The 17,785-nt window shown below is 36.6% G+C and overlaps 2 protein-coding genes across 2 annotated transcripts; both read right to left on the bottom strand.

Annotated features, from left to right (window-relative positions):
- Nucleotides 1-991, bottom strand: LOC148768268 (transcription factor PRE2-like). The gene is made up of 2 exons (XM_088821496.1): nt 616-991; nt 1-177 (listed from the first exon to the last, which is right to left on the bottom strand). The coding sequence occupies exons 1-2, from the start codon at nt 742-744 to the stop codon at nt 28-30; spliced, it is 279 nt and encodes a 92-aa protein (XP_088677622.1). The 5' UTR covers nt 745-991; the 3' UTR covers nt 1-27.
- A 10,015-nt stretch (nt 992-11,006) lies between these two features.
- ABCB19 (ATP binding cassette subfamily B19) lies at nt 11,007-17,531 on the bottom strand. The gene is made up of 10 exons (XM_012985912.2): nt 16,639-17,531; nt 16,471-16,525; nt 15,972-16,147; nt 15,494-15,694; nt 15,100-15,359; nt 14,682-14,998; nt 14,357-14,580; nt 13,437-14,256; nt 13,110-13,351; nt 11,007-12,448 (listed from the first exon to the last, which is right to left on the bottom strand). The coding sequence occupies exons 1-10, from the start codon at nt 16,885-16,887 to the stop codon at nt 11,237-11,239; spliced, it is 3,756 nt and encodes a 1,251-aa protein (XP_012841366.2). The 5' UTR covers nt 16,888-17,531; the 3' UTR covers nt 11,007-11,236.
- Between the last annotated feature and the right edge of the window lie 254 nt (nt 17,532-17,785).

Raw genomic sequence — 17,785 nt, forward strand, 5'->3', positions numbered from 1 at the left:
ATATATATATAAAATAAAATAAAAAACTTAGATTAAACTCCTAATAATAGCAGCCTCAGGGCTCTCAGCATCAATGGAGGAAAGTAGTTGTGAGAGCCTCTCACTCAAATCATTCACCTCTTTGTGCAAGTTTCTTATGTAGTTACAAGTCTCTTGCAGCACCTTATTTGCAGATGCCTGTTCATATAATTAATACACATAACTTATTAATTAAATATATATATAATAACAAACAAATTATTTGCTTAATTATATATTTAATTAATTTTATGTGCATGCTTTTACATGCAACACTTTTTCAACTGTATTTAAAATATATATGTATATATGCATTAAAAAGGGAGTTATTTGAATTTCCATTTATGGGGAGGATAACAGTGACTCATAAGGAAAGAGGAATTTAATGAAATTTTGACTTCAACTTTATTTAGTACTAATAAACTTATTGCACTCAACTTCCACAAACGTTGCTCAATAATGCAACCCCCTCTTTTTTTCTTTTCTATACGTTCTCACTTCACACAAAATGCAAAAACAAACAAAAAATCATGTAATTATAATATGTATGTATATAGAATGTACGTATAGAAAATAATAATAAAAATATATATATACCTTGTTGGAGCGTCTGTTGGAGCGAATTTCGGGAAGGAGTTGATGAAGTTTGGAGACAAGATCAATGATCTGTTCATCTGTTATCCTGTTGTTACCACTTGACTGCCTTGACCTTGTTCTTCCAGACATCGATCGATCTTTTTAATTATAAATTATTATTTTATATATATGTATATACGTTTTTTTTTTAATTTGTGTTTATAAATCAACTGTAGTAAATGAAATTAGCTGAAAATATATATAGATGAGTTGATCGGAGGAGGAAGAAGAAATGTAGAGGGTAGAATTAAACAAGAAGAAAAAGGGGAGGGGGGTAATTGTATATATACTGAATTGTTAGATATGGACTACCTAGTTCATGTAATAGGCTATAGGTAGGGGGGGTGAGGGGGTGGGGGAGGGAAGATAAGAAGAAGAAGATGATAATATGTGTGTGTGCATTGAGAGATGGTTATTATAAAGTGAACTGGACCACCCACACACAAGAGAGAGAGAGAGAGAGAGAGAGAGAGAGAGAGAGAGAGAGAGAGAGAGAGAGAGAGAGAGAGAGAGAGAGAGAGAGAGAGAGAGAGAGAGAGAGAGAGAGAGAGAGAGAGAGATGAGTGATGTAGAGATGAAGAAGACGGGTGCTTCGGGGAAAAGCAGTGGTGTAGGAGAGACAAAGGGAGGCTCGCTCGAGTGGAGCCTGGCAGATTTGATGATCTCAAGCTCGTGTCGAAGTAAACGAGCGAGCTCGAGCTCAGCAAGCTCTAAATGTTGTTTATATCTGAAGCGCTAAATATCGTATCGATTTTTATTAATACTGTTTTTACTTTGGACGTGATTCGGGTCCTTTTGTAGTTTGCTTTTTGCTAAATTAAAAAATCGGAAATTGTAGAGGTTTGAAATAGCTTTTTAACTTAACTTGAATCGGGTAGATTGGATGTCCGGTGATAAAAGTATGCGTGAATGTGTTGCGTTTTGAATTTTAGATAACTAGTTTATTGATCCATGTATATATTTCTCACACGACATTCAATCTTGCTGATTCAAGTTGGATTAGCAAGCAAAGTCAAATAACTACAAATTGCGTGTTTTGAGTTTTGATTAGTTCAGCCTCGAAAATGGTCAAAATTATGTTTGAAGGTCGAGATATTATTAAAACTAAAACGGTATTTGGATTCAACCATATTTTTTTGAAGGGGTCATTATTGGATTCATAGTTGTGAAAATATATGAAATTAACTGAATTAATTTATAATCAAATTAAACCTCAAAATTAGCTTTTATATGTAATAAATAATAATGCGTTGAAATTTAAATATTTAGTTTAAATAACTAAAATTTTATTATTAGTGATGGGTGTAGGCCTTATTAATCATAAAATCAACTAGGCCCAATTTCATGCGGTTAGGCCCACAAAAAAATATAAAAAAATTTAATTAGTATCATGTATAAAATTAATTCATTAAAATTGTTATTTCCAATTAGAAACCGTATATGCATACATCGTACATAAATCACCTTTTTATGATTTTAAAAAAATTAAAAAAGAAATACATAAATCGCCTTTTTAATTAATTAATTTATTATTATTTTCTTTCTGTTGGCGATGTGGGCCCGTGTTATACTCAAACTCAAGTTGGCTTTAAAAGTGTTAGTTATTGTACTAACAAAAAGTGGGGCCCACATCTTTATGTGCATGTCTCAATAAACAAGACCATGTGATGATCATTGGACACTCATCACTTCTTTAATTTATTGGTTATCCTTTTATCAAACGCGATTTCTTATGACGTGTATGTATGTATTTATGCATGAAAGTATTTACAAAACTTTAAAATGGATTATTTTTCTAATTAAATTTATTTTGTTTTTTTTTTTTCTAATTAAGTCATTAGTTAAGTTTGGCATAATTTTGAGGTTCATGTTTTTTTTTTTTTAATTTAAATCATATATGGTAATAAATAGTGCAACACAAGTTAAATTTTTTTTTTGATTTTGTATGTATTATTCTATTAAAATAATACAAGAATAAATCCTTGAAAGAAAAATTAGTTCATGATTTTTTTTTTAAATTTAAATAAATCACAATCACCTAGATTTGTATGGAATGAAATCAAATATTGAAGAGTTGGAATTCGTTTAGGGTTTGATTGGGCTTTATCTCTTCGTTCTTAACACTTGTTCATACTTTATTTATTGGGGCTTAATATAAATCATTAGCTATATTAATATGATAAAATTTCCTTAACTAAAGAAATTAGGGGAAAAAAATCTCTGAGGGGCCCACCTAAATTGGATCAAATTTACGAGGCTCAAATTCTCCAAAGCCATTTATACTATATATCAAAATAACAAACTAAACATAGTATTAATATTATTAATATCACTACTTTTAATTCAAACTAAACAAATATTGTGCATAGTGTGACAGTATTGACAAGCGATCACGTGACTGGCACATGAGATAATCACTTGTATGTTTGGGGGTTGATAGGGACTAGAGGTTGGGGGTGGGTGTGTGTGGGGGGGGGGGGGGGGGGGGGGGGGTACCCCATTACTATGAAGAGATTGAAGAACAAAAATGGAAGAAGGTTCCACCAAAAGTCAGTCTCTCAATTAATTGTTTTCCTCCTTGTTAGAGACATAACCACGACAGTGTGGCAAATTTCTATTGTTAAAAAATCATGTCACATGTATTTCCGGGCCATCCACGGCACGCCACGTGGCATTTTTGTTTAATATGTAATAATATTATTAAGCAAAAAATTATACTCTAAAAAACATGCAACAAAAATAAATAAAAATAAGCATGGCTTTGTCGACCCCCCCTAGTCACGTGTCTGATGAATTTTGATGTCCCTAGTGGCTAGATGCCAGTAGGGGTCTCCCCTCCATGCCATAACATTTTTTCCTATTTTCTACTGTTCACATTATTATTTTTTTCATTATTATTTTTCAATTTTTTTTGTTACACTTTTTTTTTTAATTACCATCAATTTTATTTATTTTAAGGTCTAGTTTAGTTGGATTTTATTATGAAATTGTGTATTTTTTTTGTTCTTTAGATAAAATTTGTGCAGGACATGGTGTCAGGAATTGAACCAGTGACATTGACTCTGATACCACTATTAGAACCTCAGATCTAAGGCTGACAATCGGGCCATGTGAGTCGAGCTTGAGTCGGCTCAAGCTCACATACCATCAGGCCTCGTTATTATAGGCTCAAACTCACATATCATCGGGCCTCATTAGAATAGGCTCAAGCTCGACTCATGTATTTTTTCGGGTTTGTATCGGGCCCCATTACTATATAATTGTAATGAGTAATTTTTTTTATAAAAATAAGTGATGAACAAGATTTACCTCCATTGAAGCTAATAAAAAAAAACCCTAAACGATCATTGAAAGTTATTGGAAAAACATGAAAATAAAACCAAAAGAAGTAAAAAAAAAAAAGATTAGTAACTCTTATTATTGAAACATTTTATATTCTCAAATCTCGGTGAGATGTTGCATTTGATTCATATTTAACTTATTGCCACCGTCACTACTTAATTCCTTTCATTTTGACTTTTTTCTTCGCAAAATCAAATAATCTTCATAACTTGTATGTTGAGTCATAGTATTAAAATAATAAATATATTATATATTTTAGTATTATCCTAATCGGTCGGGCCTTATTCATGTTGAGCCATAGTAGGCTGATCAAACTCGGCGCGTAAATAAATCGAGTTTAATAAAATAGCTCAAACTCGACCTAGCTCACTAAAAAGTAGGCTCGGCTCAAATATAATCGGGCCGAGCCATCGGGCTTTGGTTAGGCCCGGCTCAATTGCCGGTCCTACAGACCATACCAATTGTCCTACAATCCATTCGTGGCATTAAATACGCAAATATTCTTAGCATTATAGCATATTCAGCACAGACAAGCGTCTACGGCATTCGATAGTGGATTGCCCATACACAAGCCTCCACACATGGACAATTGTTGTCAAAAGTAGGCTAACAAAAGGAAAACTATATAGTATGGAATTGTGTATGATGATGCTAGAGTTAGATCACCTTATATAGTTGAAGTAGGATGAACTGGAAGAGTAAAGTGGATCACTGACTCACGAGCTGGATGACCTTAAGATACCTGCGATCATAAAATACGTAAACTAAACCGGGCGGAAACCCCTCCTACGCTAAAGTCAGGTGTGTGGATAGCAAAAATCGTAGATATAATACGAGCAGTTAAATAGTTCGAATATTGAACGTACCTTAACAAATGAATTGTCATCTTTATATATTCAAGTTGGTTAGGCTGAAGTTACTTGATTGTACTTGTCCGGTTCAAACCTTATTTGAACATGATTGGGTTTCAATTATAGTTATCTTCAATATTGGATTCGTGACCCAATAAATACAGAAATTGTAGGTCCATTGAATTGGCCCAATTGAGCAAATAAGCGTATTAGACCTCTAGCTAAGTTTAATTATCCTAGTAAACAATGATAGGAGTGATAATATCATATTTTGACTAATAATTTTATTTTGATAACATTCAAACTGAGGCGTACGTAGATTAATTTTATTTTATTTAATTTTAAGACGTCCCACCAGATCAAATCTTGTCCTGCCATCAATTATTGAATAACATTACATTAATCATTACTTTCTAATTTGTACAATTGTTGATAACGATTCTATTATAATAGAATTTTTTTTTCTAAGGGATGATTAGCAATACACCCCTCATCTAGGTAAATGAGTTAAGAAAACCCCCTTCTAAAAATAATTAGAAAAAACCCCCTTACTTAATATCCTACTCAAATATTATTTAATAAACCACCCTTATTATCCCTAAGCCATTGCCGTTCTCTCTTTTTTTTCTTCTTGTCTTCTCGTCTTCTCTCTTCTGCCGTTCTCTCTTCTCCTTTTCTCATCTTCCCTCTTCTCGTCTTCTCTCTTCTCTCTTCTCTTGGCAATTACCTCCGCCATGGATTATCGGTCATAGGAAGATGCCTTTGTATTCGCCACCCAACTGGCCATGGCGGCGGTGTTCCCAGCAGCACTCAAAACCGCCGTCTTTAGCTCCGGTTATTTATTTTATTCTTGTTAGAGATTGGTTTCGAAGGAGAGTTGGATTCTGATAAGCAATTAGGGTTTTTTGGTGTAAAAACAGTTAGAATATGTAAGTGGGGTGGTGATGCTGTGGTGTGGCGACGACGTGGTGACGATGAAGAACAGATCTCGGGTTTTTTGGTGGATTGTGGTGGAAGACGGCGCAGAAAAAAAAAATCGCGCAGGCAGGGCCGTTAATCGACTATGTGGTTTAATCGACTATGTTCAATAGTCGATTAAGGCTTAATCGACTATGTTCCATAGTCGATTAAGGTTAATCGACTCTAGTTGTTAAATTTTTTTTTTCTTTATTGATTCCAATGTATAAATCAATTACAATGTTTGTATTTTTTTATTTTAAATATAATTGATTTTGGATTTTTTTTGTAATTTTGATTTATTATTTTTAATAGCTAAAATTTTAATCGACTATGCATTAATAAACCTGATAGAGAAAAAAATTAAAAAAACCAAAAAAAAATTAAATTCAAAATTAGAAACCAAAAAAAAATCAAAAAATTAAAGATTTTCCTTAATCGACTATGAAGCATAGTCGATGTTAGACTAATCGACTATACTTCATAGTCAATTAAAAAAACGGATAAAAAAAAATAAAAAATCGCGGAGCGCTGACCCAGTGATGAGGTGGTGGGCGGGGGTAAAGCTGGAAAACATAATGGCTGAAAATGGGTATGGACTTTTCTCAAATGGACTAAAATATTTTGGGCCTCCCTCAATTAAAAAAAGTAGTGAAGGGGTTTTCTCAAGAACCCCTTTTTCTAATTTGTGATGATTACTAATAAGTATACAATTACAGTAAGTGGATAAAATTGTATCATCATTTGATGTCATATTCGTAAATCTATATAATGTATAAATAATAAAGATTGGCAGACAAAAAATCTTATAAAATGATTAATATTAAATACTTACAGTTACTTGAGATTTTTTAGCAAATAATTATCTTATTAAATTTTTATAATACTGAATGAATAAAAAAGGGGGGGTTGAACAAGAAATGTCTAAATGTAATTTTGATGACATCCTGATTGATTTGTGAAACCGAATATTCAAATTAATCCAAAACACTAAAAAACAATTAAAAAATAAAACTGAAATAATCAATGTACCAACATAATACTGTAATAGAAGTCACTAATGTTCAGAGGTCCTAATCAATTATTGAAGACGAAAGCAGACATTGAAAGAACTTATCAAAACTTACTTAATTAAATAACATTTGTACAGTGCCAGACTCAGGACATTTTAGAAGAAACTAGTTTTTTTTTTTTTTTTTCATATATAATATATTTTTCATATTTTATGTAATAAAACGACACAATGCTGGTAGGGATGGCAACGGGGCGGGTTTTTTGCTATTCGGGTCGGGGATCCGTTGGACGGGTCAAGTTGCCTGGTGAATATATTGATAAAATTGAAACGATATTTAAATATATTATATAAAAAATAAAGTATTTGGGTATAAAATTGAGGCTCGAATTATAGAGAAATGAAATAGTTTATTTGATTTAAAGGGTTGAAGAAGCCCAAATAATAATAATAATAATAATAATAATAATAATAATAATAATAATAATAATAATAATAATAATAATAATAATAATAATAATATTGTGGTAGTAGAGCATTGCCTAATATGCTGGGCCTGGTGAAGGGGACCATAGTAATTAATAAAAATTCAAAAAAACGGGGACATAATAATTGATGAACAGTTATTTTCGGTTTCTGCATGTTCTCTTATTATATCACATGATTCACTATTTTTTCGTTTACGTACTAATTCACTATCCTATTTTGTCTCAAGTGGGTCCAACTCCTACAACTAATTATATACATTTATTTTAGGGGCTCTTTGAGAAAACCCCCTCATTATTTTTTTTAATTGAGGGAGGTCCAAAATATTTTAGTCCATTTGAGAAAAGTCCACACCCATTTTCAGCCATTATGCTTTCCAGCTTTGTCCCCACCCGCCACATCATCACTGGGTCACGCTCAGCAATTTTTTTTTTTTTTTTTTTTTTTTCCGTTTTTTTTCTTAATCGACTATGAAGCATAGTCGATTAAGCCTTAATCGACTATGCTTCATAGTCGATTAAGGAAATTATTTAATTATTTAATTTTTTTTTTGTTTTTTTAATTTTTTTTTTCTATATCAGGTGTATTAATCGACTATGATGAAGCATAGTCGATTAAGAATCTGCTACTAAACATAACAAATTACAACTGCGAAAAAATGCAAAATCAACTATATTTTAGAAAGAAAAAAAAATATACAAACGTTATAAATGATTTATACAATTGAAACAATAAACAAGAAATCCAAAAAAAATAAAAAAAACTGGAGTCGATCAACCTTAATCGAATACCAGAACATAGTCGATTAGCTTAATCGACTATGAACATGTACATAGTCGATTAAGGTTTCAGCCACAAATAAACCCAAAATCGGCCTCCACATCGTCCCCACACCACCCAGAGCTTCTGCCATGGCCGAACCCGTCATATTTTGAGCATGTTCAGCTCCACCAATTAAGAAAACTAATTTAATTTAATTTAATCCCAATCCTAAATTAACTTAATCCCAAAAGCAACACCAGAATAGAGAATATAACTGATTATATTCATTCTTTATTACTACTTTAATTTTCTGTGTTCGTTTTCATTTCTATTTGCTAGAGAGAGAAAGTTAGAGAGAGAGAGAGAGAGAGATTGATGTATAGAAATGGCGGGTTACGAACATCAGCAAGGCTCCGGCGGCGGTGGTAATTCTTCTCGCTACGTTCATCAGCTTCTCACACCACCGACGGACCTCCACTTGCAGCAGAGGCCGCCGCCGTTGCCTTCTTCTCGTCTTGAAATTCATCACGAGCCGTCTGCTAATTCCAAGGACGACGACGCCGCCGCTACCACCAGCTCCGGGGGTACTCCCTCCGCCAACCGCCGCCCGCGCGGTCGTCCTCCGGGATCCAAGAACAAGCCCAAGCCCCCAATTATCGTCACGCGCGACAGCCCCAACGCGCTCCGATCCCACGTCCTCGAAATCTCACTCCAGCTGACGCGTGCGCGGAGACGACGGCGGCGGCGGCGGCGGCGGCAGAATCCTCCTTACTCTCCTGTTGAGCTTTCTCCTGTTGAGATTTCTCACTAATTTGTGTGTGTGTGTGTGTGTGTGTTTTTATGTGTGCGAGAGAAAGAGGGGAGAGAGAGAGAGAGAGAAAGAGAGAGAAGAGATAAGAGTGAGAAAGGGTGGTTTGGGAATTATTAAATAATATTTGGGTAGAATATTAGGTAAGGGGGTTTTCTCTAATTATTTTTGGGATGGGGGTTTTTCTTAACTCATTTACCTAGATGAGGGGTGTATTGCTAATTATCCCTTTATTTTAATGGGATTTAATCTTAAAACAATATTCAGCTTGTTGGGCTTTAATTCATATTGGATTGGGCTATACAAAATTGAAGAAAGCCCATATGTAAGTGACCATATTAATCGTTTTATGGGCCAACTTTATTATTGCCTTTCTTTTTCTTTAATTGCAAAACTAGTGTTCATTTGTTTAATAATTTAATCCAAATATTTTATTTAACGAAAAATTAGATTTCACATTTATGTTACACATATAACTTCCATTAATACAGTGACTATTAATAATAATAAAAATAATAATTATTATTATTATTATTATTTTTTGGAACGTGATACATGATCATTAACAACGAGCCCCACATTTTAGCCCAAACAATAATTTATCGTGTCAACTTTTCTTTGGCCCAACCCAACTTTTCAGTTGTCACGTGCTCCTCACGTGAATATAACTTCCACCCAAAAAATACACTACCTTTTGGTACTCCATTAATTAATAATAATAATAATAATAATAATAATAATAATAATAATAAAATATATATATATATATATATTGCCCATCTATCATCCATCACCGGTTCTTTGAGATGCTACATCTGGTGTAGTATACAGGGTAATTATTAACCGTTGATATCATGAAATAACTTACAACTAAGCACATATACACATTGGTGTATGTAATTATATGCAGATCAACTTATAATCAGCGGTATATTTCACTGGGTGTAACATAAAACAAAACCATCACCATCACATAACATATATTTATTTAATTTAATGGGAAGATATATAGAGGGCCAAACTCAGAGGGGTTGTTTGGCAGTAATGTTATGCCACCCAACTTTTCACATTTTAACCACATGAATTGTCTCTATCCTCGTGTGTGAACATATTATTAGGCCTTGTTTGGGAGTAACGCATTTTTTTTGTATTGTCTCTGTAAACTAGTACTTCAGCCGTGACGTTTTTATATAAAATTGTTAGTAACATTAGTCTTTCTATTCGGACTTGATAATATCATTATATCACATTTACTCTTAACTCTCGACATTATAACGTATAATTGAGCATACCACCTCTAATAAAAATACTAATATTAATACTGATCCTATTATTTGTATCCGCGATTTAAATTTATAAAGAAAAAATAAACAATGAATTTACTTTCATGTGAAGAGAAGGGCATTGGGACCCAATTATCTCTCTTTAGATCTGTGAAAATCCAAATCTCTCTTCTGATTAAATATTGTGGGCCAAAAGGCCCCTAGTTTTGGCCCCTCTTAATTTCCAGCCCAATTTTCCATTGTTGCAGAACTTCTTCTTTTGCTTTTTTCCCCCTCTTTCACTTTCTATTACAAATAAGTCCATATTTAACTTTAAAAAGAACTGCTTGGTTGTCGTCTTCCGATTGGTGGCCTTTATTTTTCTTTGTATGACAACACAAGTACGCACATGTTAGGGTATCCTACTTTTTAGATGAATGCAGTTACTAATGTCACTTGGAGGCTGTCACCATTGTCTGCTCTGCTGCTTTTACAAACAATTGTACACTTTTTCTCTCTCTAAATTTAGTTATCAGATTGATCTAAACCCATGTTTTGACTAAAATGGTAAATTCGTTTTTTTTTTTTTTTAATTTATATTTTATTAATATTAATATTAAGAAAAAAAAAAAAAAGAGAATCTTTACTTGAGACCCTCCATGATACATTTTGGATATGATGATTAACTGGCCATGTTTTTGCTTTTGTAAAAAATATTTATTTAATTAGATAATTAAAAGCACATGGGCCAAATGAATGTGTTCTCCAGTATATCCTATAGTTTTTATGTCGGCCTCAAAGATTAAATAAAGAGTGTATAATAATTCAATAAATAAATAGAATAAAAAGAAAATGAGCAAAGCAAGCACATGTGATGTGAAAATCAATGGATAATTCATAATTCAGCAACAAAAAAGAGAAACAGAAGATCATGCATCAAAGTTAATTATTACAACATCAATTTTAGTGCAGAAAATCGTCACTAGGGATAAAGTTGTCTTTTACATACCAAATATCTACAACTATCACCATCATCATCATCATCATACCAATAAAAAAAAACAAAAAAAAAAGGTTAATAACCAATCACACCATCTTTTCTTCATATGCGGTGGTGCTGTAGTTGCAGCAGCTTCGAATAAGCACTTTCCGGCCGGCCAATCAGCTCATTATGACTGCCTTGTTCCACAATCCGCCCATCTTGAACCACGCCGATGCTGTGGACCCCACGTATGGTCGACAGGCGGTGGGCCACGAGCACCGTGGTCCGCCCTCTCATGAGGCGCTCGAGCGCCTCCTGCAGAACGCACTCCGACTCTGCATCGAGCGCGCTCGTGGCCTCGTCCAGCAAGAGAATGGACGGGTCCTTTAGTACTGCCCGTGCGATCGCGATCCTCTGCTTCTGCCCGCCGGAGAGTTGCACACCTCTCTCTCCTACGGGGGTTTTGTACCCCTCCGGCAAGCCGCTCACGAACGTGTGCACGTTCGCCGCCCGCGCAGCCTCGATCACCTCCGCCTCGGTGGCGGCGCCGTCTTTCCCGTATGCAATATTCTCGAAGATACTGGCGGCAAAGAGTGCCGGCTCCTGTTGGACCAATCCGATTCTACGGCGGAGCGATTTTAGGTTTAGCCTCCGGATATCTTTCCCGTCTACCATAACTTTTCCGGATAACGGGTCGTAGAATCTTTCTATTAATGCAATTACAGAGCTCTTACCCGACCCGCTCGCCCCGACTAGGGCTTGGCTATGGCCCGCCCGGATCCTCAGACTGAAGTCCTTGAAAACCATCACGTCAGGGCGAGACGGGTACGCAAAGTCCACGTGGCGTAGCTCGATCTCGCCGCGGATCGACTCGACGGTCTCCGCCTCGGTGTCGTCCGGGTCGATCCGTGTGGGCCTATCCAGGATCGAGAAAACCGACCCGACCGCTTCGCCGCCCCGGATGATCTCCGGGGCGAGGCTGACGGTTTCTGCGACGGAGTTGGCGGTGATGACTAGGACGACAAATACCTTGATGACCTTGGAGAAGGTGGAGACCCCTTTGCTAACGAGGTGGGACCCGTACCAGAGGATTAGTGCTTCGGAGGCGTAGAGAGCGAGCTGCGAGAGGCCGAAGAGTAGGCCGGAGCATTGGCTGCGGCGGAGGCTTTGCTTCTGCGGCAAACGGAGCTCGTTGGAGAATAAAGATAGAATCTTTTCTTGCGCGCTGAATGCCGCCACAGTTCGGATGTTGCTCACTCCTTCTCCGGCGATCATGCTCGTTTTTGCGTGGGCTTTGGCGGTGTCTCCTGCGAACCCTTTGAGAGATAGTTGCTGCGAAATCAAAGTAATGTTTAGTGCGATAATCGAAATGATTAATTAACATTGATTATAATTAACAGATTGATTAAAGATTGTATTTTTATTTATATTTTGGTCACGGGATGAGAGAATCTATCTCTGGCATGAAATAATATCTAGTGGGAATGGAAGATGGTGGTTGTCTTTCAAGAATCAATCAAACCCCATGCCAACAATATTCAAACAATTAACATGCGCCACAGAAAAGAAAAAAAAAAAATCAGACACAGAAAAAACTGACGCACACTGCTATTTTCTCAGTGTCAGCAAACTGAATGAATGCCTTTTACAGTACACAGTACAGTTAAAAAGGTAATAGTAAAAAATGGGGTGGCATCAAGAATTTTGTTAAAAAACATAAACCCCACATGTAATAAGATAACCTGCACACTTCTCAGTGCCCCCCCTTGAACTTGCTGAACAATAATAGAATTTTTACACACACCATACTTTTTATTTATTTTAATTTATTTACTATTTGTGTGTGAGTTTCAAGAAGTCATGAATCAGATTTAAAGGAAGGAAGCACGTGAGGAGCAACTATGTTGTGTATTCACACTCTTTGTCTTCTAGTGCCAAGAAAGATGTGAAACTTGAAATTACCAAAAACACCCTTAATTGAAGTTTGATTTACCTGAGCAAAGTTTGCTAGGACAAGAAGAGGAAATGTAGCAAGTATGAGCAGTGAAACCCTCCATTCGACGATGAATGCAACTATGAACGAAGTGAGTAGAGAAGTCATGTTCTGTAATATCACCGAAATCCTCTCTGCAATAGCCGATTTTACGTCCGCTGCATCGGTAGCTAAACGGTTTGCGAGTAGGCTCGAATTGTTCTCCTCCTCGTCGAACCACCCCACTTCATTCCTCAAAATCGCTGAAAAAAACAAAATCGACGTTATAAAAATAAATTCGTATGATCTTTATATTAAAAATTCAATCTTTGTAACCGAAAAATTCACCTGCAAGCATCATTCTCCTAACTCTTGTAGTGAGATTCTCTCCCATTATACTGAAGAAGTAGTGCTGAATAAGATACGCGATAACGGCATAAATACCCGCTCCGATATATATGAAGACGTATTCCTTCGTTTTCCTCTCCATGTCAGCAGGGTTCTGGTAATAGAAAACCTCAATCATATTACTCATCACAATTGCAAAAGTGGGGCCGATGAATCCGGAAAGAATGGACCCCACAGCTCCCATAATCGAATATGGCCACTCGGGCGCATTCAGTGTAAGAAGCCTGCAGAAGTATCCAGAAGGTGCTGGATTTTTCCGCTCCGTTTCGGCATTGGACACCATCTCTATCCTACCGTCCGCACCCGTGCTGTAAGAATAGCTCAGGTTCCTTAAACTCCCAGAACGGAGGCTGAGCGATTTCGTGGACAGAGAATGACTCAGCCTCGAAGATCTTGTTCTTCGAGTCGAAGGGTTCGAGAAATCTCTGTTCCCCACCATTTCTTGAAATCTGATTAGATTAGCATAAGCAGCGGCTTTGGCGATTAATTCTTCGTGGGTCCCGGTTTCGACGACCTGCCCTTGTTGTATAACCGCAATCGAGTCGACGTTTCTTATTGTTGATAATCGGTGGGCCACCACTACTGTAGTTCTCCCAATCATCAAACGGTCCAAAGCCTCTTGCACAATGCTCTCCGAGCCTGCATCTAATGCACTAGTTGCTTCGTCGAGAAGAAGAATTTTCGGGTCTTTTAGCATTGCCCTCGCGATAGCTATTCTTTGCTTTTGGCCGCCAGATAACTGTACCCCACGTTCTCCGACCTGGAATTCGAATAAAAAAAAAGATTGAATTGTTAGCAAGAAAGTTATAATTTTTTAAGTTGAGAATTGACGAAGGAATGAAAGAAATGAAAAAACGAACTTGGGTGTTGTATCCATTAGGAAGCAAGGTGATGAAGCTGTGAGCATTAGCAGCAGAGGAGGCAGCTTCGACTTCGGACATGGTTGCGTCCGGTTTTCCGTAAAGAATATTCTCGAGAATCGTTGTGGCGAAGAGGGCGGGTTCTTGATTTACCAATCCCATTTGACTGCGCAGCCACCTCAGCTGGAGCGTTTTGATGTCCACATTGTCGAGCAAAATCTCCCCTGTCCAAATTTGAACATTTTTAGTTAGATTCATATCAGAGCAAACTAAAGAAAGAATCTTTTTTTAGTTTATTATCATTAAATTATTATTAAACAATTACCCTGATTAGGATCGTAAAATCTTTCTATCAAGGAGACAACGGTGCTTTTGCCGGAACCGCTGCCGCCGACTACCGCCACAGTTTTTCCGGCGGGGAAGAAAATGGAGAAGTCTCTGAAGATGATGACATCAGGCCTCGATGGATAGCTGAAAGTTACGTTCTTGAACTCGATATTCCCGTTGACTTCGGTCAAACACTTGGAGTCTAAATCATCTTGGACTATCGTCGGTTTTTGCTTAATTATTTCCATTAATTTGAATCCAGCTGCTTTGCCTTTGCTGAACGCACCGAGATTCGAAAATGACTGGCCCAAACTCCTGTAGGAATTAAACCATCAGAACCCTCGATTTTTTTCGCCTCGTCTATTGGCTAATCATTTAAGAAGAAAAAAATAAAATAAAGTAGCATTTAATCTTACATGCCACCAACAATGGCGGAGAAAATGGCGGTGAATGCCTTGCCGCCATCTGTCTGTCCGTTTCTGATGAAAACACCCGCATACCAGAAAACGAGGGCCCACGACATGCATGCTATGCCGTAAGTACATCCTAAACCAAGACCTTTAGCCATTCCAGCCTTGTATCCTAGCTTTAGTGTGTTCTGTATTAAATCCGAATACGCACCGAGGGTTTTTGTTTCTCCGACATACGAGTATACTGTCCTAACTTGTGCAATCGACTGACAAAAAAGAAAGTAAAATTATATTTTCGACTAGTATTTTCATAATTAAAAAGTCGCGCAACTAACTCTAAATCAAGGGTAACTAAATCATGATTTAGAAAGAGCAAATTAAAAGTAATAATTTTGCTCACCTGCTCGGCAATTATACCGGCATTAGCGTACGATTCACGGCTCTTTGAAGTGAGTCCGGTGAGGGTATAAGCGTATAAACCACCGGCAAAGGCGATCCCAGGAATCACAGCCACACTCAGGAGGGCTAGCCTCCATGCCGACACAAAACCGACCACCAATCCGGCCAAGAAAGTCGATAGATAATGAATGAAATTACCAACCTAGACATATCCAACCACCAAAACAACACATTCAAGAAAATTTCAATTTAAAACCAAACCCCACAAGTTATTTATGCTAAGATGAACCAGACAGGATATCAATGTACTTTCGATTTAATACTAAACTACACCGTTTTGTTTTACCGTTAGAAAACAACAGTAAATGTTCACACTGGGTATTCAATGTGTGTGTGTGTGTGTGTGTGTGTGAGAGAGAGAGAGAGAGAGAGAGAGAGAGAGAGAGAGAGAGAGAGAGAGAGAGAGAGAGAGAGAGAACCTTCTCACTGATGGCATCTTGAACAAGGAGAGTATCAGTGGAGACGCTGAAAACAATATCCCCAGTTCTTGCATCTGTGTCAAAGAAACCTACGTCTTGTTTCAATACGGCCTCCAAATATTTCTTCCTCAACGTACCAACTTGTCTCTCTCCGGTGTACATCCAACATGCAATCTCTGTTTTTTCATAATGAAAAACAAATGGGGATGTAATAAAAACATTAAATTCTCAAGTATCAGGCGGTGATGGAGATACGTGATGGGGGGGTATATTAATTAATTAATTAATATAAAAAATAGGGGAAAAAATATTTTCAAGAAATCGACAGGTGAAGAGGATCAGGACAAAGAGACGGACCATGGACCACGTGCAACTGATCCATAATGAACTGGCTTAATCACAGTGTGTATGTGTAATGAAATAAAAATTGAATCTTTATCACAATTACTACAAAAGGACAATTACTTTACTAAAATAACCCAAGAAAAAAAAAACCCACCTGCGTAAGATGAAAAGCATACGACCAGTCCAAGGTAGACGAAATACAGAGCATACTGCATCAAAAAAAAAAAAAAAAAAAAATGTTTAGATCTGATTAAATAAAGTCGTAGCGGATGATTAACACGATTTCAAGAAAAGGAAAATTTGAAAAAAGAAAAGAACAAACCTTGGCAACTTCATTTGTCATCTTGTGCAAATCCATTTGGTTTTTACCAAAGCCATTGACCATTTCACCAAAGAGCAGAAAGAAAACCGGCATTGAAGAGCCGTGAATAATGGCGCCGAGGCTGCCGGTTGTCATCAATATTAAATCATATTTATCAGCAAATGAAAACAGCTGATAGAATGGTAGGCTCTGTTCTTTCTTCTTCTCCGGCGACTCCGGCATTGCTTTCCCGTCGGCCGCCTCCGCCATTTCTTCCGACCAAAAAAAATGGAGTCTTTCAAAAAAAAAAAACAGAGTAGCAGCTAATTGCTAGCTAGGAATCAATCACAATCGAAGAACCCACTTCAAATTAGAGGGTGAAATGCGAAGTAGTGATTAGAAACTAGTGGTGCATGATCGTATTTTGAAGTGGGGTTTTCGGTTTTTTCACGAAATGGTAGGAAGAATCTTGAAGAACATGAGATCTAAGAAATAAGAGTATTATATTCTGATGAGCTCATAGCTGTAGATATATCAACGGTCAGTGAGTTGACACTGAACTGTGCTCATTAATGTGTGTGTGTGTGTGTGTGTGTGTGTGTGTGTGAGAGAGAGAGAGAGAAATTAGATAGACTTTAAATTGTTTTTGAGTTTGCCGGAAAGAGAAAATGTATCGGTGAGACTGGTGGTCAAACGAGGTGGAGAGAGAAGAGAGGGGGGTGTGTGTAGAAGAAAAGAGTGTGTGTCTGTGTGTAGTGAGGTTAAGTTTACTTATAGAAGAGAGAAGGTGGGGTTGAGTTATTGCTTATTGTAGTTATTTACAACTAAACCAGGGTTAGTAAAAAGGGTCTTGTCCAGGTTAAAGGGAATCTTGCCCCATAATCTCTCTCTCCTCTCTCTCTCTCTCTCATCTCAGTTCTGCAAGCTTAAAGCTTTGATATATGTGAAAATATTTAATATTATTTTATTATATACTGTCAATTTCTTAATTAAATCTCTCTGGGCGTTTTCAATTTTAAGAAATATGAATTTTTTTGGGGGAGGAGAAAAGGCAAGTCTTTGATTTATTTATTGGGCAAAATTGAAAATACTACTGTAAATTTTGTTTTATTCAATTAATTTAGGGTTTTAGTGTGTTTTCAAGATTCATTTTTTAATGGTCTTTATC

The sequence above is a fragment of the Erythranthe guttata genome, chromosome 8, assembly GCF_056151865.1.
Source record: "Erythranthe guttata isolate IM_541 chromosome 8, IM_541, whole genome shotgun sequence".
Classification (NCBI taxonomy): Eukaryota; Viridiplantae; Streptophyta; class Magnoliopsida; order Lamiales; family Phrymaceae; genus Erythranthe; species Erythranthe guttata.